General features: G+C 36.5%; 1 protein-coding gene across 3 annotated transcripts in view; it reads left to right on the top strand.

Moving 5' to 3' along the window:
• Positions 1–23,305, top strand: part of HHIP (hedgehog interacting protein) — a 93,966-nt gene that overhangs the window by 54,588 nt on the left and 16,073 nt on the right. For all 3 annotated transcript variants that reach the window (XM_064383843.1, XM_064383842.1, XM_021666725.2), the window contains exons 5-11: positions 3,490–3,641; positions 4,037–4,210; positions 5,119–5,262; positions 8,887–9,008; positions 11,663–11,786; positions 12,732–12,862; positions 15,031–15,112. In XM_064383843.1, coding sequence (XP_064239913.1) covers positions 3,490–3,641; positions 4,037–4,210; positions 5,119–5,262; positions 8,887–9,008; positions 11,663–11,786; positions 12,732–12,862; positions 15,031–15,112 — 929 coding nt within the window. The remainder of the gene's footprint in view (positions 1–3,489; positions 3,642–4,036; positions 4,211–5,118; positions 5,263–8,886; positions 9,009–11,662; positions 11,787–12,731; positions 12,863–15,030; positions 15,113–23,305) is intronic.

The following is a 23,305-nucleotide window of genomic DNA, read 5'->3' as shown; positions in this document are numbered from 1 at the left end:
GCAAAATCAGCCAGGCATGGTGGCACACGCCTGTAATCCCAGCTACTCAGGAGGCTGAGGCAGGAGAACTACTTGAATCCGGGAAGTGGAGATTGCAGCGAGCCAAGATCACACCATTGCACTCTGGCCTAGGAAAAAGAGCAAAACTCCATCTCAAAAAAATATATAGTATAATGTTAGAAGTCAGTGTCTTTTTGGAAGGCATGATCGTCTGGATCACAAATCTTCCATTTGCCATTCTATTAATATGTTTTTCTCCCTTTTTATCCAGCTTGGCTCAACTAATCACTAGAAGCTCAAGAATGAAATAAAAACTCCTCAGATGCTCTCTAGACTCAGTTTGATAATTGACATTTCTGGAAGGAGTGTATGATTTTGATTCCATATACTCTGAGCCATAAAACCACACATATTGAAGAAGAAGGATGGATAGGGGTAAGAAGAAGAGCAGTTAGTAATATTGGCACCAGGGCTTTGTTGCTTTTTTTCTACTGAGCCTCTAAAGCTGGGTTATCGGATTTGGAAACAGTGAAGAGAAGGGAGCCTTTGGGCTTGGGGCTCAGACCAACAGAATGGGGCTTTGAACACACACAGTCAGTTATGGGGCAAAGGGGACTAAGATAATAGAAAAAAGTTCAGGACCCTGGGAGGTCTGGTTCGCTTGCCAGTCGTGGCTCAGGCGTCAATGTTCAGGCTCTCGGGCTAGAACAGTGTCCTGTTGAAGACTACAGCTGAAGTGACCTTATGGGGCCTGAGGGCCTTAAATATCTGGTGGTGTTTCTGATGGTGTGGCCCGTAACTGACCCTGATCTACAATTAACCCTTCAGTGCCCAATCAACATATTTCTTCATAAGACCTTGAAAAATGATCCAGATCTGAGATAGGTTTGCATTTGAGAGTTAAATCATAATTTGTCAGTAACATATTTTAGTTAAATAGACAACATAACTCTGAAGTCTAATTCAAATGACATGTGAGATCTCGATACATTAATCTCCTGGCACACTGGCACACCAGGAGTATATCTGTCCTTTCTAATTTCTGAACATTTAGGAAACCTGTTATATCATTTTTAAATCTGGATTCAAGCGAATCTAGGATATTTACATAATACATTAAATTGTTTTCATCAGTGTCATTATAAAAGTGAGTATTTCTCTGAAATGACTTAAGAGTAGTCAAGTTCTAACCCAACGAAAACACGACTTTGCAACTGGAAGTTGATATTAACAGTGAGATCATATGTAATGATTAATCAATTGTAAAATCCTATTACCTGAAAACTTCAGAATTACTGACTTTTTATAAATTGCCTTTTTGATTTATTTCTCTGTCATTCACAAGTCTCATTCTGTTTCCATATTTGGCACTTTAATAAATTTCAAAAATGCTCCCAAAGTCATTCATGTGATAGATAATATCTCTAAAGTGAACAATTGTCTTCTATCACTTGTGGATTTGTTTAAATCTCTTTTCCCATCTGTCTTTCTACAGTGCATTAATTCTACATTCCTAATTCCTGAAAAGCAAGCAGCACAGTTTTAAAACATGTTGCTATCCAATTCAAATTGCATTTCTGATGATTTGATTAAAAACTACAAAGAACTACTTTCAACAAAAGCTGCTTATCGTGGAACACAAACATTTGTGAAGCAGGCATGCAGTACTTAACCTGCACTCACAGCTTTAGAGGGAAATATATTTGAGGGAGGAATTAATCACAAACGAAATCCCACCCTTGGGCCTCGTTAGACAATCCATCAAGAAGGTTCAAATGTTCAGTGGCTTCTCTACAGTCAAATTGTACTTACATATCCTAGCTTCCAGTGTCTCATAAGAAAGCCAAGAGATTTTTATTTAATGATGATTTAAGAAGAAAAACAGCACCATCAGTCAGTATTAAAATCATCAGAACAAGATAATCTGAAAAACAGAGTCATTCATATATGTTATTAGAGTTTTACCTTTGTGATTAAAATTAAAATTACACCGATTGTAATGGAAGTTGACTTTTTGACATTTAAATAATGATTTGGTAGTTCTGTGATATTTGCAGCCATTTTAATATTTATATGCTCTGAAAGTTTGGATATTCTACTTTGGATGATCTGTATCTAAAAACATTTTCCCTAAGCCAAGAAACAAATCAATGTTTATTAAAAGTAAAGTTCTATGCCTAAAGCTTTCAATTCTGAATGCCATGTAAAATAAGAACTACAAACAGTTCTATGCTTTGCTAGTAACATATACTGTTCTGTGGGGGATAAAAACATGGGAGTGATTCCATGACTGAACATGACCTTATGAAGAGGTTGCAGTATTAGAAATTTTGTTTTTCTCTGCTAATACTTGAGAAGGAATAAATTCTCGTAGCATTTTGCCATAGGGTATGTCGTGATGTTTAATGGAATAAATAAGGTGATGTGCTATCAGCAGTTGTAGCATTCAATTTCTATGACATGTTTTTCACCGAGAAAGTGCTCCCTGGCTTACTAGTATGTGAACTTTAAGGCTCTGATCTAGATAATTTTAGTTACTTTGATTTCATTATAGAAATTCCTAGACTACTTGTGGGATAAAACAAAGGCTGAGACCATATTGAATTTCAACAAGTTGAATTAGCAGAAAATAAAGATAAAATGCCTTTCTATTTAAGAACATGATGATGTTTTAATTGTTATAGCATTTGGCATGCCTAATGTATACAATCCTTGACATTCATGTAATAACACAAGAAAGTTGTTTGGGATTTTTCTTTAATTTCCTAGTGTCCCCTTTCCTCGCTAACATTTCTCCCACTCCTTCCCCAGCCGTGGCCTTTAAGTCCCCTCCCTCTGCTTCATCCTTCTGTAAAGAAAAACCCTATGCAGCGAAGGGATTCATGTAACAATGTCTTATTTCTATATAGATAGGCAAGGCAAGGCTGCCTATTACCTAGCTATGATGAACAGACCACCATCGTTGTGACAACTGATGTAGATGCCTCCAGGGCAAAGCAAAGGTTTACATATTACACAAGCAATTTAACTGTTTTCTAAACATATTGCCAAGACAGTGGGAGCTGGCAGCCCACACTGTGTTTTAGGTTTTGGAGACTTGGATTAGAAGTGACTGTTGATTATGAACCTTTTTATTTGTCTTCTATGAACTACAAGCAACCTAGTAACCCAGGAAAGAATTCTTCACAGCACTTAAACTTGTCTTCCTAGCATCCCAAGAGTACATACACAAATCACTCGACAAAAGTGGTGTAAGACTCTTGCGCATAGATAACCACACAAGACAATTGTCTTGTTCTAACCCTTAAAGAGTTCCACAAAGTGAAATGTTTTATAATCCTTTTCTGTGCAGTAGGCAAGGAAGAAAAGAAAAGAGGTTGGGCAAAGATTATCCAGAAGAAAGAAAGAGACTCTTTTGGGGTTCCAGTTGAAACACAATAAAGAACATAATTAACTTTACAATTCTTTGTGTTTTTCATTTGACTGCAGGGAGGAGATGAAAGAGGACTGCTAAGCCTCGCATTCCATCCCAATTACAAGAAAAATGGAAAGTTGTATGTGTCTTATACCACCAACCAAGAACGGTGGGCTATCGGGCCTCATGACCACATTCTTAGGGTTGTGGAATACACAGTATCCAGGTATCACGAAAAGCCATAGAAGCATAAAAATTTTTATCTTATTTTCTCATCAACTTTTCATAAGCTTTTTTATTTAGAAGTTGCAGATAGCCGTAAGGTGGCGATAATTAAATCATTATCTCCATCTTGCTGAAAACTTCATATGTGTCTTTAAGAGAAATTGAAAATGATGGTTTTGACATTTTTCCTCAATTATCTTTTAACTTAAAGGCTACTTCTGAAACTTGGAAAATAATGTAATTTTTCAGCAATTTCTATTAGCTCCATTTCAAATATATGTTTACTTATTTACTAGGTGCCAGGAGTTTGTTTTCCCATTGATGTACTATTTACTTTCTGGCGGACTCACCTTACATATTTTAACAATCATGGCATTGTTTTCTTCCTACATGTAGAAAAAATCCCCACCAAGTTGATTTGAGAACAGCCAGAGTCTTTCTTGAAGTTGCAGAGCTCCACAGAAAGCATCTGGGAGGACAACTGCTCTTTGGCCCTGACGGCTTTTTGTACATCATTCTCGGTGATGGGATGATTACACTGGATGATATGGAAGAAATGGATGGGTTAAGGTAAAAGGCTGATCACAGATGGGTTCCTCTCAAGGTTGAAATGGTTTAAGTACCAGGAGAAAAGCTCAGCACCAGTGAATTAAGTACCATCTTTGAATGGTCACCTTGGTTAAATACTTAACTCGTGTTGTCAGCGTCTGCATTTATGAAATGAAAAGGAATTCACTAACATGCTATGTGATCTTTTGTTTGTCATAAAAAGAATTAGTGTTGTGTAGTTCTCTGCTGCAGGGCTGCCTCTGCTACACACAGCACAGAGAAGCGGTGGCCCTGTACATCCACACTGCTTCTCAATGCTGCGTAATGGGCTAACGTCGTCCAGTGAAGCCCCTTGGGAGATGTAGAATACGTAGGTTTAGGCTGACAAAAATTAAGAGAACAGAGTCAAAAAAAAAAAAAGCAGTGTACTACTGATGCCACAGTCCTCAGCCACCATCACGCCGTGTCTTGGTTCAGTCGCTTGTCTGGAATGCCCCGGTTTCATTTTCCACAATAATGAATTTATTTTATTTAATTATTCATTTATTTATTCAAACGAGATCTCACTCTGTTGCTCAGGCCGGAATTAGCAGCACCATCATGGATCACTGTGGCCTCAAATCCCTGGGCTCACGAGGTCCTCCTGGCTGCATGCCACCACATCTGGCTCATTTTTAAATTTTCTGTAGCGATGGGGTCTCGCTATGTTGCCAGGCTGGCCTCGAACTCCTGTCATCAAACAATCCTCTCACCTTGGCTTCCCAAAGTGCTGCCATTACAGACATGAGTCCCTGCATCCAGCCACTTTAATAATTTTATTTCAAGTAACGAGATGCTTCTTTTATCAATAGAGTAACCTCACCATATTTAATATAGATGAAATATATAATGAAAATGTAAAATACATGTTCTGTCCCCCAACTTCTCAGTGATTTCACAGGCTCAGTGCTACGGCTGGAAGTGGACACGGACATGTGCAGCGTGCCTTATTCCATACCAAGGAGCAACCCACATTTCAACAGCACCAACCAGCCCCCTGAAGTGTTTGCTCACGGGCTCCACGATCCAGGCAGGTGAGAACACAAGTCTGTCTTCTCACTGACTTTAAAGCCAGGGAGGGATCTGGCAGCTGGGAAAACACAGCATAGAGCATATACCGTCATAGAACAGCCAAAGGTGGTGTCTAAGGCCGTGCCTCTAAAGTCACAGCAGGTCGTTACTCAAGTGAGGATTTAGCACTCTGTCTTCTACTACCATGAGAAGCAGATTGAGAAGGCAGATTAGACAAGGAAAAGGACGCATTCATAGAGAAAAATTCACTTCAAAATGTGGAGGGGTTATTATCAGATAAACACTATTGGACTAGTATAATGACCAGGACTTTAATCTGAACAGTTTAGAGAGATAAACTTTTCAATTTGTCGCCTTAAATCCCTCTAAATCTTAAGTCCTTTATATATTACATGGGGGTGAATAATAACCGCCTTGCAATGATTAAATAAAAATCTGTAAGTAAAGTACCAATAGTGTGTCTGACCCCTGGTAGGTTTTTAATAAATTGCAATTCTTATTCTCATAGCTTCACTTCAAATATGATGCTGCAGTGTTCATTTGCAAGGAGTTGAGCTAAATATTAACTTTTATTTCACTTTGAAAAAATTGCAAATATTAAAGACTCCGTATTAGCTATTTGTACTATAGTAAACCAAAATAAAGAAAAACTAAAAAGTTTGTAAGGTGAGAAATTTGGGGTACATTCTTTTTAAATGCTATGAAGTATAATACAGCAATTCAGTGACGAAAGCTTCATCCAGTCTATGGTCTATTATTCATACTCAGGGATATGTGGCCACATTCATTCATTTACTAGGTAAGTTATTATTACCATTTAATGTTTATTGAGTGTTCACTATGTGCAAGGTGAATATTTCTCAAACCTTTTATTTTTATAATCCCTCATGCCCTTCATCTCCCCTCCATCAAAGCCCAAGTCTACAGTTCATTTCCTTTTTGGCATCTCAGCAGATCTTAAAATCTGTGCGACAGGGAATACTTAAGGTGGGTTCAGGATGTGGAGGAAACTGTCACATTCCATTCCTAGAGCTCAGAACTCACAGATACCACCACAAAGCAACACTTTGAAGTCAGCCAGCCTGAGTCACCACAATCCCACTGGAGCTTTCTCACAACTTTCCTGGGGGTCCTGAACCTCAGTCCAAACACACGGGACGAGGTGCTTAGAGACCAGACGTGTGGCACGATGCCTGGGCTGCCGAGCTCCCCACCTCTGGGGGCAGAGGGCTGAAGGCAAAGTTGGTGTTTATATTCCACCTTTCTCCAAGAGTATTCTAAGCAGAAGACGATTTAATGAAGCAGAAAGAAAGCTAAATTAATTATTGGCTAAAAATAAGGCAAACTTTTATGAAGCACTGTACTGCAGGGTGCTGAACTAAGTATCCTGTGTCCTTTATCTCCTCTCTGCTTCTCAGCAAAGCTCACTATCAGCCCTGCTTCTCCCACTTCCCTTTTATTAATAGACTAGTTTTCAGGACAGCGGTACATGCACGGCAAAATTGAGAAAAAGATATAGACACTTTTATATTACCTTAGCTCCACACATGCATAGCCCCTCCCATTATCATCCCCCATAGAGTGGGACATTTGTCACCATCGATGAACTGACGCTGACATGTCATAATCACCCAGAGTCCGTGGTTTACATTAGGATTCACTCTTGGTGTCGTACATTCCGCAGGTTTAGACAAATGGATAATGACATGCATCCACCATTATAGTGTCACTCAGAGAATTTCACTGGCAAGACCCTTTTTCACATAAGAAACTGAAGGTTACAGGGGTCAAGCAGTTCTTAATGGACCTGGTGTTCAGCCGGAGCCGTAGCTCAAAGCCCCCAGCAACTCCACCTCTGTGAGGCCTGGCCTGTTTTCCAGATTTGCTGTTTCTTGTTGGAAACAAGTCAAACCTCTTTTTCTCATAGTTTCTCCATCTTCAAAGAAAGGTAATAGGGGAAAATGTTCTCCCCTCTGTGGACTTAGTTCCACCTTAAGACACAGCATGACTCTGTCATGATCCCTGCCAGGCATTGTGTTCTGTGAATCATTGAACTAGAGAGGACAATAAAGGGACTGTTGCCACAGAACAACTAACCCATCTTTGGCAGGTCAGGCTTATGGTTTCCCTATCATGAATGAGATCATCTGGAGCCCAGAGTTTATGTTTTGTTTTTTGTTTGTTTGTTTTATAATTGCTACATGACTCTTCTGTCTCTTAAGAACCAGCACCAACTCTCAATTATTTTATTTTGTTTCTTACATTTCTTTAATAGCTCCAATGGTTTTGAGTTTGTTTTTGTGTAATTGATGTATTTTGTTGGTCTAGAACAGTGATTCTCAATGGGATAATTTAACCACCAGGGGACATTTGGCAATGTCTGGAAAGATTTTTGGTTTTCAAAATTAGGGTGTGGTGGGGGGTGAGGGAGAGATGCTGTTGACCTTTAGTGTGTAGAGGCAAGAGATGCTGCGAAGCACCCTGCAGTTGGCAGCAGGCTCAAAATGTCAGTAGTGCCGAGACTGAGAAACCTAAAACAAGGCAAGTCTGTTTTCCACACTTTTGAGAACTTCAAAAGTTGTATTATTTAACTTTATTCTTCCCCCTCGTGCCCAGTCCCTCAGCGATTTAAATATTCCACAAACCTTGAGCCCCTCTTATATTCCTGGCTTTGAACCAGATGATAGGAAGATAGTGATGAAGCTGCAAGTGCCACCTCCCGTTACGGAGCTTCCTGTCGGTGGCTTAAGTCAGAGATACTCTGGCCCCCATATAGGGATGGAGAACATGAAATCAGAGTCAGCATAAAATACTTCAATGTTTGCAGGGACCAGCTTTACTCTATTCCCTGAAAAGGAGCACATGTTTTCCTTTAATAGAGCAGCCTAAGTTTTAGAATGCAGCAATTTCATGTAAGAAACCCAAAACTAATATTATAACTAATGTTGTATTGTGTGACACAGAGATGAGTTGATGGTGACTCTGATTTTTTTTTTATTTATTTTACTTTAAGTTCTGGGATACATGTGCTGAACGTGCAGGTTTGTTACATAAGTTAACATGTGCCATGGTGGTTTGCTGCACCTATCAACACATCATCTAGGTTTTAAGCCCCACATGCATTAGGTATTTGTCCTAATACTCTCCCTCCCCTTGGCCCCCACCCCCCTCAACAGGCCCTGGTGTGTGATGGTCCTCTCCCTGTGTCCATGTGTTCTTATTGTTCAACTCCAACTTATGAGTGAGAACATGAGGTGTTTGGTTTTCTGTTCCTGGATAGTGACACTGATTCTTATTCGCAGTACTTCACCAGTGTATTATACATGTGATATTCCTTAAGAACAGGCTCACAATTGTTTTAAGACAGTGTGGACATTTATAACAGAAGAAATTATAAGTCATAACAACAGAAATTAAGAAATATATTCCAGAGATTATTAAGCTTCAACCAAGAAAGCAAACACATCGGACTATTTCCTTCAGTGGTCTCTAGAAGATCCAAACTAAATTGCCCATAGGATCCTCACCAGTCCACAAAAGGCTCCTTCCTATGTCAGGAGTCTCCAGTCTGAGCTTGGAAAAGATCACGGTAGGAATTAATGTGTATCCCCTCTTTTGTTATGCAGATGTGCCGTGGATCGACATCCCACTGATATAAACATCAATTTAACTATACTTTGTTCAGACTCCAATGGAAAAAACAGATCATCAGCCAGAATCCTACAGATAATAAAGGGGAAAGATTATGGTATGTAGAGCATAATTTGCTGATTTTGCTTTAGTTCCAGTTTTGCTTTAGTATATTTAGTAATTGAAGAGAAAAGAATTTCTGAAAAATGAACATTTGGGAAAGCATAAAAACACTGGCCTGACAATGATGAGGGAGTAAATTGCTCACTTTTTAAAGCTCCAGTGACTCTTACAAGCCCTGAGGGTTCCATCTGGTTAATTATCATGGGTTGAATGGTTCTCAGTAGGTCCAAAAAATTTAACAGGCCTTCAAAAGTTAGCAGCTTATATTTTGCTCATCAGAGAATCAAGATGAAAAACTTCTCTTCAATAAGGGAGAGCCTGTCTTAACGTCATACATACAGAGAAAGAACAAGTGTTAAAAGTAAGACATTTCTCAATATCCAACATGCCTGTCTCAGTAGTTAGGAAAATTGTAGTGATTCAGATTAAAATGTAATTTTTTTAAAGAAATGTTTATTTTAGAGAAAGAAAAGTAATCAATGTGTAAAACAAGTCATGGGAATGGGAAATTTAAGCAGTATTTTTAATAACATGAATACTTGAATATTTAGAGAGAACATTTAAAAATACAAAGTTGGATAATAATAAAGTTCAAAACACTTAGTATTTTTTAATATTTTAGAATTTATTCCTTTTGAAGGAAGCAATATATCAACCATTATTATGATTGAGGAAACACAGTAGATTAAGATTATTAAATTGATTGCTTCTTCTATTTACTCATTCAATACAGATATTTATTTAACACCAGGAATGAAGCAGCTGTGTTAGTTCATGTGGTATTCAGTTATTTTACTTTTTTTCAGGTATTTGTGTGTGTGTGTGTACATGCACATGCATCTTTTAAAAGCCAAACCAAAGAGTAATGTGCTTTGAAAGAAAAAAAAAAAACCTAATGCCTCACTAGCTCGATGAAATTTTGGCTATATTTGCAGATTAAACGAAATTCTACAGTCACATTAATTGAGGTTAAGCTAAAATTGGTTACAATATCAACAGCCCTACATTTATGTATTTTTAAAACACATCTACAGTGCTTACTACATGCCAGACCCAGTAGCAAGCACTTTATACTGATTTCCTTTACAGAACAACGCTATGTGATAGGCACTATCATTGGTCACGTTGTACAAATGAGGAAACAGGCACAGAAAGATTAATTTTCACACAACACGAAGTGGCAGCGTCAGGATTTGAATCTGAGCAGCCTAACTCCAGTTTGTGACCTTAATTATTCAATTATGCTACCTCTCAGTGTGCTCATTATTTAAAATTTCTCTTATCTTTTCTATCTTTTTGTAGTCTCATATATATCATAATCACATGGGAAGGAAAGAGGTCATTAAAATTACTATCTTTCCACAAAAGCTTTTGATAAAAGCTGTTGATAATGACTTATTTGACATTAAATGCATAAAAGGTAATTTTCATATTAATTTGCAAGTGGTTTTAGAGCTTTTCCAGTACAATTAGCATGCATAGAAAGATAGAGACACAGGCTATGCACATGTAGCTCAAGAGTTATTGAAATAGACTTTGTTATCCACACAACTCTCTGAACAGAATAATAAAATATTTTGAATGAAGGTATTACTTGACTGAGTTACAACGTTTTCACATATAGAATAAATGCATGTTTAAAGACCTTTTATGTACTATGTTTTATTTTCATTAAAGTGTAGGCTTTTAAACATTTTATATATTTTGACAGAGGTCTGTCTCAATTTACTCAATATATGCAGAAGCATTTCTACACAAAACTTAGTATGTAAAACCTTAAGTGTTTTTTTAAAGTATTTTGGTTCTAAAGTAAATAATCATGAGTCCCAAAATATCCAGATTCTGATTTCAATGAAAACTTGGTATGTCTTGAAAATTACAACAGCAAGCGTTTGCAGAGTATTCTCATTTCTCTAAGCTGTATAAGGAGGTCTATTTGCATTAAATATGGAGACTATTTTCACTAAATATCTCTAGCAAGAATTCCTTTGGTATATCATAGAACACATTTCAGAGTTAAATTGCTGTAGTAATTGTTGCTTGGTGTACATTTCCTTTGACCCATTAATCCCATTACTGGGTATATACCCAAAGGATTATAAATCATTCTACTATAAAGACACATGCACACGTATATTTATTGCAGCATTGTTCACAATAGCAAAGACTTTGAACCAACCCGAATGCCCACAAATGATTGACTGGATAAAGGAAATGTGGTACATATACACCATAGAACACTATGCAGCCATAAAAAAGAATGAGTTCATGTCCTTTGCAAAGACATGAATGAAACTGGAAACCATCATTCTCAGCAAACTAACACAAGAACAGAAAACCAAACACCACATGTTCTCACTCATAAGTGGGAGCTGAACAATGAGAACCCATGGACACAGGGAGAAGAACATCACACATCAGGGCCTGTTGCGGGGTGGGGAAGGTAGGGGAGGAATAGCATTAGGAGAAATACCTAATGTAGATGACAGGTTGATAGGTGCAGCAAACTACCATGGCTCATGCATACCTATATAACAAACGTGCACGTTCTGCACATGTACCCCACAACTTAAAGTATAATTTTTAAAAAAATTCCTTTTACTTTATGAAAATATGTTTCATTTGATCTAATGCTATGTTTCTTTCCAGAAAGTGAGCCATCACTGTTAGAATTCAAGCCATTCAGTAATGGTCCTTTGGTTGGTGGATTTGTATACCGGGGCTGCCAGTCAGAAAGACTGTATGGAAGCTATGTGTTTGGAGATCGTAATGGGTAGGTTACCTGATACTACAATATGATAAACCAAATGACATATCCATTAATCGCTTGGCAAACTGCCACAGAATATTCAAATGAGTGTCTCTTTTTGTGGATCAGATGGGAAACGCACAAAAATATTGTTTACTTTTAGTTCCATAGATATAATGGTTTAGTTGAAGAACTTACCAAAAAAATGCTTCTCAACAGGCTTGATAAATTTCACAAAATAAATTTTAAGGCCACAGAAATCTTCAGATGGACTTTTCATATTATTTAGCCTCTTCCCTTCATCCTCAACATAAATTTACCATGACAATAAATAATTGGAAAACTATTGTTTTACCTGCTCTATAAATATTTTTAAAATTATATTGGAAGGATAAAGATTTTTGGTTTTGTCAAATTTTCAGGATTTTTAAGCAAGAGAACATAATTTGTCTCTATAGGTAAAAATAATACAAAATTAAATTTTAGTCTCAATTTGCAAGGTCACATTGTAGACAATTGTAAGAAACTCTGTGATGAAATCCAAATTAAGAATCTTGTTTCCCAAGTCACTGGCATTCAGGCATATGGCAGAGCTGATACTCTTGATCGCTACTGGGAACTAGAAAAATGTACTGACCCCATGCTCTTCCCCTGTTCCTCTCTCTGATTAATAGCACAGCATGGAGTCTAGTCCTGGCGAGGAAGTATCATTCTCTGGATGAAGGGGAGGGCTTTTCTCATACTCAGGTACTTTTAGTGCCCCCTCCAAACAAAATACTATCTTTAAGTACTTTCTCCACATATGGGAATTTCACAGTACTCACACACATTATGGGCTATTTTATTTTTTCCTTTAGAAGCCAGGTCTATGGCAAAGCGACTGTTAAGAATTTTATTTTAAACATTTTGTTGTCATCTTTAAACAAAAGCATGTTTTCATTGTAGGTTTATGGTATGTTTTTGTTGTAGGAATTTCTTAACTCTCCAGCAAAGTCCTGTGACAAAGCAATGGCAAGAAAAACCACTCTGTCTCGGCACTAGTGGGTCCTGTAGAGGCTACCTTTCCGGCCACATCTTGGGATTTGGAGAAGATGAACTAGGTACTGCATAAACTAGATTTGTTAAGACTCATCCTCACTTCTTTCAAGAGGCTTTGTTCTGCCCTGAAGAATAAATATAGCAATCTTATCCTCTACTTGTTGGGAATGTAATCTACAGCAAAGACAACCTACTCCAGAAATTAAGATGGTCCAGTTACATATTATCTACCAGTAACTTTTCCCTGAGGGCCTTTATATTTTATTTCCACACTAGAAATACTAAAATACAAGGTGGAAAAATGGGAAGTAGGAAAAAGAATTTTTTAGTCCTGAAGAGATAATTTTTTAACTGTTTAATGATATTTTTTATTATATACATCTCTAATAGAATAGAAATTATGTTATCATGAGACAATCTATGGTATAACATATAATATGCATGTTTATCAAAATGTATGCAGCTTAGCAAGCAAAAAGAAGTTGAAATTGAAACATGATCAGTCAATGAGTAAAAATTTTGCTATCTACTAATTTAAATTACAGAGGTAAATGTAGTTTCATAGTGACTCCTTTTATATAAATAAAATAAAATTATTGAGAGTCTGGGATATTTTGCATTTTTTTAACTATAAAGTCAGGACAGATTTGTTGTGAGGATTAAATGAGGCAAACTATAAAATATTTGACAAAATAAGTATTAATTCTCTCGCTTACATTCCTTTGCTTTTTACTTTCATTTTAATTTTTTCTATTGTGCCTATGTTTTTAGTACAAACTGTGTAACATCCTTTTCAGAAGTAGAAAAGTAGCAGGGTGTGTTTAGTGCACAATAATAGAGTGAAAAAGAGAAATATAGACTAAATCAAGGATTATTTCATGAGAGAGGACCAAATATAAATTTTAAAACTTATTTAAAGCTCTAATTATAAATACAGCTTCTAATTTTCTGTTCACATGATCAATTCGATACATAGAATTATATGAAAGTAGTGGTGATAAAAGGGGTGATTTTCTCCTAAAAGAGTACCCATCTGTTTTATTTCACCATTATGAACACAGCTAACATCAAGAGTTAGTTTAGAGAGTTGAGACTGAGCATCAGGGTCTCTTTCTCTCTCTTTCTCTCTCCCCGCAATGTTTATTTTAACATATTGTGGTGTACTTTCATATCTCCTAAAAAGCTAAAGATTAAGAAGGTGCAACCCAATTTCATGTGGCCTCAAATTATCAATTAATAGTAACAACTTGATAACCAACACCTATCAGTCTTGCACATAAATAAATCAAGATAAAACTTGGCCATTCAACATTCATTCTACAAATATTTATTGAGCACCTACTCTGTGAAAAGCTCTGTTCTAGATGCTGGGGATGCAGCAGTGGACAAAGAGACAAAAAGTCTAAACTAGTGTCACAAAATTTATGTTGTAAAGGAGGAGGAAAATGAAAATAATTTTTAAAAATACTGACTATAAATGGGTAATAAATGCTTTGAAGAAAAATCTAGCAGTGAAGAGGAATTGTTGGGAGTTGGGGAAGGCGCAATTTTAAAGTGCAGTCAGGAAAGGTGATATTTAAATACAGCCTTGAAGGAGGGGGAAAAGATTAATCTAGTGGAGACTCACAGAAAGGTGGAGCCTGTGACAGGAGCCTGGAACAGCAAGAACCTGAAACAGGAGCCTGAGCTGGGAAACTGCCTCCCATGTGTGAAACCACAAGCCGGTGAGGCTAGAGAGGAGTGAACAAGAGGGCAAAATGTTGCAGATGAGGTTATAGCAATAAGTGCTTCTGTCAGGACTTGCTTTTGCTCTGAATGAGATAAGAAGCTATTGCAGGGCATTGAAACAAATGACTGTGATTTAACTTACATGATCTAACTAACTTCTTTGAAAGAATTGCTGTGGCTGATGCGTTGAGAATACACACAGAAGAACAAGAGTGGCAACAGGGAGCTCAGTTAGAAAGCTGTAGTCATAATCTAGGTGAGAAATAATATCTGCTTGCACTGAGTAGTGGCAGGATATTGCTACTACTAAAGGAGTGACTGGAATCTGGAATTCTGGATGCATTGTGAAGGCAAACTTGTAAGACTCTTGCATAGTCTTTAGGCAAGGGATTTTCTTGTGGATAGATGGAGACAGATTTACATAGAGAATATCTGCCAGGCAATAGGAAGTAAGGTCCTGCACTGCTGTGAATTTGCTTATTGTTATTTCTTTCTTTAACAGGTGAAGTTTACATTTTATCAAGCAGTAAAAGTATGACCCAGACTCACAATGGAAAACTCTACAAAATTGTAGATCCCAAAAGGTGAGATTTCTTTCTATCCCATTAAGCCAAGTAATTTTCTTCTTTCAGTTATTTTAGTTCATTCAATTAATGACAGAAACGTTACAATTAGCAATCAGCCAAGATGTCCACTTCTGCCATTTCCTTATACTCAGCACTGTCCTGAGAGGATCCTCTTCCCCTGTCTAAGATGACTAATGCCACTATGAAGAGCTTTAAAAGCTCATTCGTGTTGTTCTTGCTGTCATCACAGAGCAGTGTTATATTCATGGAATAGAGTCCTCAGTTAAAAGCCTGAGAGGGGCCTGACACGTGAGGCAGTGGCTTAGGCTCTGGTGTTGGAAGCCATAAACCCTCCTTATTGTTAAGAAAATGAGAAACATACTGGCAGACGTGACAGCTGCTTAGTATGATTTTTGCTAAGTAAACAGGTAAGTTACTTTGGCAGTTCAACATCTGAGCCTCATTTGGAAACTATCTGAAAAGCTCACAGTACTCATGAAGACTGTAGTGACTAGACAAATAAAAACTTAGGTAGGGTTTTGTTATTCGCTTCAGCAAAAGAAAGATTTGAATGTTTTAATCCTTTAAAGAGTATGTTTATCTTGCCCCTAGTCCTTCCCACCCACCCATCACAACATGTATACATAGGTACTTCAATCATCTTGAATCATTACTAGTCCATTGTTAATTTCATGGATCAAACCTGAGCTATCAGAAGCTGCCAAAATTATATGTTGTCAAAAAGGCATTAGTCATAAATTTAGAAACAACTAACCATAAAAAAACCTAAGGATCATCACAGACACCACTGTTGTTGAACACTAGGAGTTATTACTCTTTAGCCACACCATGCTGCAAATTTCAGATTCCTTCTACATTATTTTCATGAGCCCATTTTCAAATTTCAATTTCTGAATTTCAAGTCTCTTTCAAAAGAATTAATTCTAATAATCTGAAAAGTTTACTAAGGGTATTTTAAAATATTCTTTGCAAATTGTAAATTTCGTATGTTTTTCTGAGATTTTTGTCCTTTTTCTATACCACAAAATGCTTTTCTGAGGGAAATGTAGGTTTACATCGACTCTTGCGGAACAAAAAGAAGAATCAGTTCTAAACGATCTCTGGGCAGTATCACATATCTCAAGTTGATAACATTCCTTTTCTATTTAACAGTGTACACTTTCTTTCACAGTAAGAAAAATACCCATCTATATGCTATAGTGATTTTTTTCAAATGTGAAATTAATGACCTCCATGAGAAAATTAAAGACATTAATGAAAAAAAATCAGACACTTAGGGGATTGTTGAAGTTGGCAATCTTAAGAATAAAAATCAAACTAATGTTAATTCACAAAATAGCAGCATTCTAAAGATTCATAATGAGATGTAGGGATTTCACTCAGATCTAATACAATTAGTTTCAAAACAGTCATGGTTATTCCATTATACTAAGTTGATACGTTTTTGCAAAGTACCTGGTAGTACTGTAATGGATTCTCTCTCCTCACAAAAATCTTTCTCTCTTCATCTGGATTGTTTAGTCTGTGGCTGAGTTGAGGTGAATTTTACACCTTCAATCTATTATTAGTGTCTAATTACCAAGGTTCCCATAAGGGACCTTGGCTTTGTGATCTTAGCTCTCCTCTAGTAGGGTGGTCTCAGAGTGACATACCTGAAGGCCTGACTTCTCATTATAGTGCCTGTTTCTGGCGAGTCATGTCATGTGGGGGGCTTGGGTTAAGATTTGTGTTTGCTTTTCAGGAGGTGGGGGAAGTGGCAGAGTCCCGAAGACATTGTCCTTGTACACAGACATGAGCATAAATTCCGAAATTAAACTGACTATAAGAAAACAAATGTTTTTATAAACACTTGTTGGGAGCCTCATGCTGTTTTGATTTGGCCATCAACGTTTATTATTATAGTATTTCTTCCTAGATGAGTTGACGTTCTATATAAGCAGACACTTAAGTATGTGAACAGGATTATTTTGGAAACAAACTAATTATAAGCATAGTAGTGTTCAGGATGTCTGTGTTAGAGCAGGATTGTTTTCCTAAAATTTTTGAGGCAGAATTTTTAAAAAGAACCTTATCAACTAAAAAGCAATATATAGACATGTTTTGTTATACCACAAATCAAACACAAATTAAATTCTTAGGTTAATTATATTCTTGCACTGAAGCCCCCAGACTTGTTAGAATAATGTTTTCAGAATAACTTTCAAACATCAGTTGATTTGTGGCCCAAGAAGAGAAAAGCAGCAAATTATAAAATTATTATTTTCTGTTATATGCCATAGAAGTTACACTCTTACCATAAGATTTATGTTTTTTCTATTTTTCCCTACATGTGCACACACAAACACACAAACACACACACACACAGTGAGGGAGTTTAGAAACCATAGAAACTATATATGCAGTATTTCTTAAATCATTTTGGCAAAAACAGATAAGGCTCTAGTATTACCATCTCAGTCTGTAAGGACAATTTGATCTAAGGCTATAAGTTACATAATCATTTACATTAATTTCAAATCAATTATAGTGTGCAGCCATCTCAGAAAACGATGGTGAGATACCCTGTTGTAAAAATTAAATGCTATCATTTAGCATGAAAAAAAAAATAGAAAATGCCTGGAACTCAGAAGTTAATTTAAGGGGAAAAAAAAAAAAAGGAAACAGAAGGAACATTCCAAGGAAACAAAAAGAAATTAAGTTTGCCTCCACGTTAGAACATTGTATACACTTGTGGAATATCTTCAGGGATTGAACAGTCACATCGTATGGCAGAGCAGAGTTAGGGTCAAATCAACACCAATCACCCAGTTGGCTCATCCAACTCACAGGCTCCAAAAAGTGTCTAGTACTGAATCCAGCATGCCATAGGCTGGGGGCTCCTACAGCTAGCACCTCTGGAAAACAGATTTAGATGAACTGGCACAAAATCTTGGCAGTAATTTTGCTTTCACTTAGTAGTGCCATCTGAAACTAGTCAAGACTGGGAGCGAGTCTAACTGGGTAAGACAGGGAGTGGATTGATCTGGTCTCTAAATCTTTCTTAGTGTAGCACTCAGCACAGATTATTTCACCATACTGTGCCCCTTTGTCCATCAAATAATATATAGGTGATATTTCTGTCCCTGCTGCATTCTACAGAGGGCTGCGAAGGTGATTAAATAATATATTTTAAACATATTACATTCTTTAGTAATTTTTGCGTGTTTATTCTAGGCATTCCAGGATTATTTTCAGGTGATCTCTTAACTTTTAAGGTTCCTTTAGTTCCAAAATTGGAATACAGACCTTCATGGAGCTTCTAAGGACTCCCAATATGGCCAGACACAGTGGCTCATGCCTGTATTCCCAGCACTTTGGAAGGCCAAGGCGGGTGAATCACTTGAGGGTCAGGCATTTGAGATCAGCCTGGTCGAAAAAAGTGAAACCCTGTATCCACTAAAAATACAAAAATTAGCTGGGTGTGGTGTACATGCCTGTAATCCCAGCTACTTGGGAGGCTAGGCAGGAGAATCACTTGAACCCGGGAGGCAGAAATTGCAGTGAGCCAAGATCACACCACTGCACTCCAGCCTGGACAACAGAGTGAGACTCTGCCTCAAAAAAAAAAAAGAAAAAACTTTCAACACGTAGTTTTCAAATGTCCAAATTATACCTTGGATGCTTGCTCTTTGCTAAATCCTTTCAAAATATCATAAATGTTCCTGGGGGTGGAAATAAAAGAATTCTGACAGTTATGTAACTTCCAAGATTTATTTTTATAAAACACAATTTTTTTCATAGCATTGACAAATATTCTTTAATTTCTGTTTTAGATGAACTTAAACCAAATGACTTTTTTGTTTTGAAATGTTTCCAGGCTTTATTTCTCCAGGAATTTGTAAAGGAAAATTATTCTCCATCATGTTGATTTAATTACTATGTACTCACTCTTGCTATATTTTAACATACCGTTTATCTGTTACCCAACCAAGTCACACAGACCGTTCCCTTAAGACATCTATAAATTAACAATGCAAATTCCAGGCTCGAGAGGTCATTTTACAGAAACGTTGTATCCGCAAACTCCTCTATGACCAATATCCAAAATTGCCCCCACACCTCTTCCCCCATGGCCCACTTACTGCCCCTTGTTTATTGTTTTCTTAATATCTTCATCCTACCTATTGCATTGGATGCTAAAGAGTGCTTTTTTCAAAAAAAAATCACTTTATAAGAAGAAATCAGTTCTGTTTATCCTTCGCATGTGTCTCAGGGAGCCAGCAGGCAGCTCTGCCATCCTAAAGAAAGTCATACATAATAGAGCAGCTTTAGCCCAATAAGCCAGTCTAGTCCCAATTCATCAGTCAAAGTTTTATGCAAGTGGCCCCCCTAAGTTGATAAATTCCCACAGTGCCTGTTGACCCAGCTGCCAAGTCCTCTTGCAGCAGGTGGTGTTTTCATGGCCACCCTGACAGTAATACAAACTGTTTAGCAGCTCCATTGACCTTTCAGCTATTAACAGGGATACGGGCTCCACTAGGGACTAGTTTTCAAACATGACCGAATTTCTTAACACTAGAGGTCATGAACAAGTATATGCCCTATAAAAGTCCATTCAGCATGGTGGATTTCAAGTCTAAGAGACAAGGAAACATTTTCCACATATCTGCTGTCATGATTATTCTATGTATCCAGTAACTAAAGATGGATATACACTTATCTGACTGATTATATTTTATTCTCAGTATACTAGATTTCCTGTTGTGGTGTACAATACCTTTTCAACTAACAAATCCCTCCTAAGCTGCCATATAGCATCTGAAATTTTAGAGATATACTACAACAGAATTGGGCAAGATCAAAGTCAAAACTTCTAATGAATGGATGAGCATGCATACATAATAGATGGTAGCAGCCTGAGCATAACTAAAATTTTATTTATACTTTAGCAAGATTTGCATACATGTACATGAATACAGACATACTTAAACATACGAGTAACACATGCCATGTTATGTAGAACCATCATCTATTTCAAAATAAACAGAAACTATTATATAATAATTTACGAAAAAACCTTTGTGTGACCATGTTATTTTGAAGTGCTTATGTCTTATTTTTAAAAACCATCATATGCTTTTATTCCCAATGCTGACAAATGTGTATTTATAAAATGCAAAACTACTTCTATTTCTCCCCTTGAAATCCTTCACTGGTCTCTCACAACTATTAAAGATGACACTAAAAGCTTAATTTTCCCCAACTTTAAGGTATAATTGACAAATAAGAATTGCATATTTTACAGTGTACAACATGATGTTTTGATAAATGCTGTGAAATGACTCAGTCAAGTTAACTAACATAGCCATCACCTTACATACTTACCGTTATTTATGGTGAGAATATATATTAGTCTTCCTGTATGTATATGTATATATCCTGTTTCCTGGAAATGTGACATATGAGCCCAACATTCAAAGGAATTTTCTGTTTTATACTAAGTAGTCACTCTTAAGCTATCAATTTTGAATCTTAGAATATCATCCCCTTTAGTAATTGGACAGACTGCTATGAAAACTTGACTGAATTGCCACTTCAAATTGGCATTCATTTAAAAAGATATAAAATGGAGAATGTGAATGATGAAGAATATATTCTTCAAAGTGAGACTTATATATTGAGTCAAAAGCTCTTAAAAGCATTTTTTTTTTTTATTAACACGGCCACCATCATTACCATGCCTGACACTGTCTCTTGTAGGGCAACGCTAGAAGTCTGATATTAGTACTTTTGAATGTCTGATACTTTCATTGTAAGGTAGTATATTTTCAGATATTGCAGTACCTTAGATAAAGGCAGATTTAATGTTGCATTAGATATGTCTAAAACAGTCATGCAAATTTCTTGAAAAGATGTTTTCTAGAGGAAGATGTAGCTTGTAAAGAAAAAACTGCATCTTAACATCATTTTCTTACTAATTCATTTTGGTTGAGTTAAAAAAATTGTCATTTAAATGACTTATTTTTGTCAGCTGTGACAAATAAATGATATATGAACATTGAAATTTGGAAATTCATCAGGCTAGTCATCTTCAAAGAGAATTTGAACTGACATTTCTGTGCTCTTTTATAGGAAAGAAACTTGTCTTAAGTTTCTTTTTCCTTTAAAGTATTTAGTGATACTTAAATTTCTACCTTCATGTGATATGAAATTAAAACACTGGTAGATGTATTGCTTTATGAGTGGGGAAATAGAGTTAATTTATTTTTTGATAATTTCTAAAAGAAAAATACATTCTTTAAGTTTTTTGGAATGTTGTAATACAAGTGTTATTTATTGTGTGCGTGTGTGTGTGTGTGTGTGTGTCTGTGTGTCTGTGTTTGAGAGAGAGTTTTGTTTCTGTTGCCCAGGCCAGAGTGCAATGGGACGATCTTGGCTCACTGCAGCCTCTGCCTCCTGGGTTCAAGCGATTCTCCTGCCTCAGCCTCCCGAGTAGCTGGGATTACAAGCGCACGCCATGACACCTGGTTAATTTTTTGTATTTTTTGTAGGGATGGGTTTTCACCAATTGGCCAGGCTGGTCTCAAACTCCTGACCTCAGGTGATCCACCTGCATTGGCCTCCCAAAGTGCTGAGAATACAGGCATGAGCCACCACGCCCAGCCTATTTATTCTATTTGTTAATATTAGTTGTCATTCCCCTGAGCCATTTTCATCACAATAAAAATAGATAAAATCAGAAAGAAATTCTCTGGTTATATTAAGTTACATAAGCAATACTTGGTTTCTAACATTTTTATCAATTATGGTTTATGAATTAAGTATGTAAGTTAAAAACTTGATCTTGGACATGAAATTCTGAATAGAATATATTTCCTTCTTTATATTAGGAAGCAATGGCATTGGCTTTTTAAAAATCATACCCTAATTAATTAGTTTTTATTTTTGTGTCATATCAGAGTAAGTAAAGATATAATCCAAGAGTCCTGATTTTATTAGTCCTGATGTCATTAGAAGCATTTTTTGTATGTCTCTCATGTTCAAGATATTGTATTTGCATTATGTGCTATGGAGGGAGAAAATAAATGAGAAATTGGTCCCATCCCCTAAGAAGCTTATTTTTACTTTAAATCAGGAGATTGTATACATTATTAAAATATGAAAAATATCATTTGAGATAAAACACTTTGGAACAAAAATACTGTACCATAACACTATACATCATAAATTGCCAAATGAATGATCCAGAAATTATTGATGCAGGTAAAACTCACCATGATTCAGCTTCCCATTCAAATCTGTTCTGCTACATTATGAATTTCTTTAACACTAATAAGCTCATATACAAAAGAGAATATCAGCATAACATGAAAGTTATGTAGCTTTTCATAAGGAATTATAAGAATTCCTTATGAAAATTATAAGAATTTCGTAAAGAATTATAATTATTTCATAATTATATATAAATTATTTATATATAAATATAATTTATATATAAATTATATTTATATATTTATACATATTTATATATAAATATAATTATTTCATAATTCTTTATGAAATTATAAGAATTTCATAAAGAATTATAAGGAAAGGAACATACCCTCAGCCGAGCTGTTGCACAGGCAGAAAGAGCCTTCTCAGCTGAGCTGCCAATGAAAAATAAATGCCTGCACTGGGTTTCCCTCCTCCAAGAGTCACCCTAAAGCCTTGCATGTCTCTCTTCAGGGTGCACATCGTCTTTTCAGAGTTCCACTTCCATCATCATTTTGTTTTGTGTTTTTCTAATTTCTTGAAGCAACCTCCAGCTACTTCTGAGCTGCTCGCTTCATTGCTCAAACTTTCTTCCAAGATACCAACTTTTGTTTTCACCACTGCTTTAGTTACAAAGCTGCACAGATCTTGAGGGGTCTGCCCCAGACCAATTCTTGCCATAAGCGCTTGTCTTAGTCAGCTTAGGTTGCTATAACAAAATATCTAGGTGGCTTAAACAACAGACATCTACTTGTAATGGTACTGAAGGGAGTCCAAGAGCAGGGTGCCAGCGTGTTGGATTCTTGGTAAAGGCTCTGTTTCTGGTTTGCACATTGCCACCCTCTCACTGGATCCTAACAGGATAGAGAGAGGAAGAGACGACTATTAGTCACAAAGAAGACAGCCAGTGCCAAGCCCCACTTGTTTTCAGCACATTTCAGAACAGAGAAATTTCTA

The sequence above is a fragment of the Aotus nancymaae genome, unplaced genomic scaffold (assembly GCF_030222135.1).
Source record: "Aotus nancymaae isolate 86718 unplaced genomic scaffold, 86718_ANA_hifiasm-v0.15.2.pri h1tg000033l, whole genome shotgun sequence".
NCBI lineage: Eukaryota > Metazoa > Chordata > Mammalia > Primates > Aotidae > Aotus > Aotus nancymaae.
The sequence above is the reverse complement of the archived record's forward strand: the minus strand, read 5'-3'. Positions and strand labels throughout refer to the sequence as shown.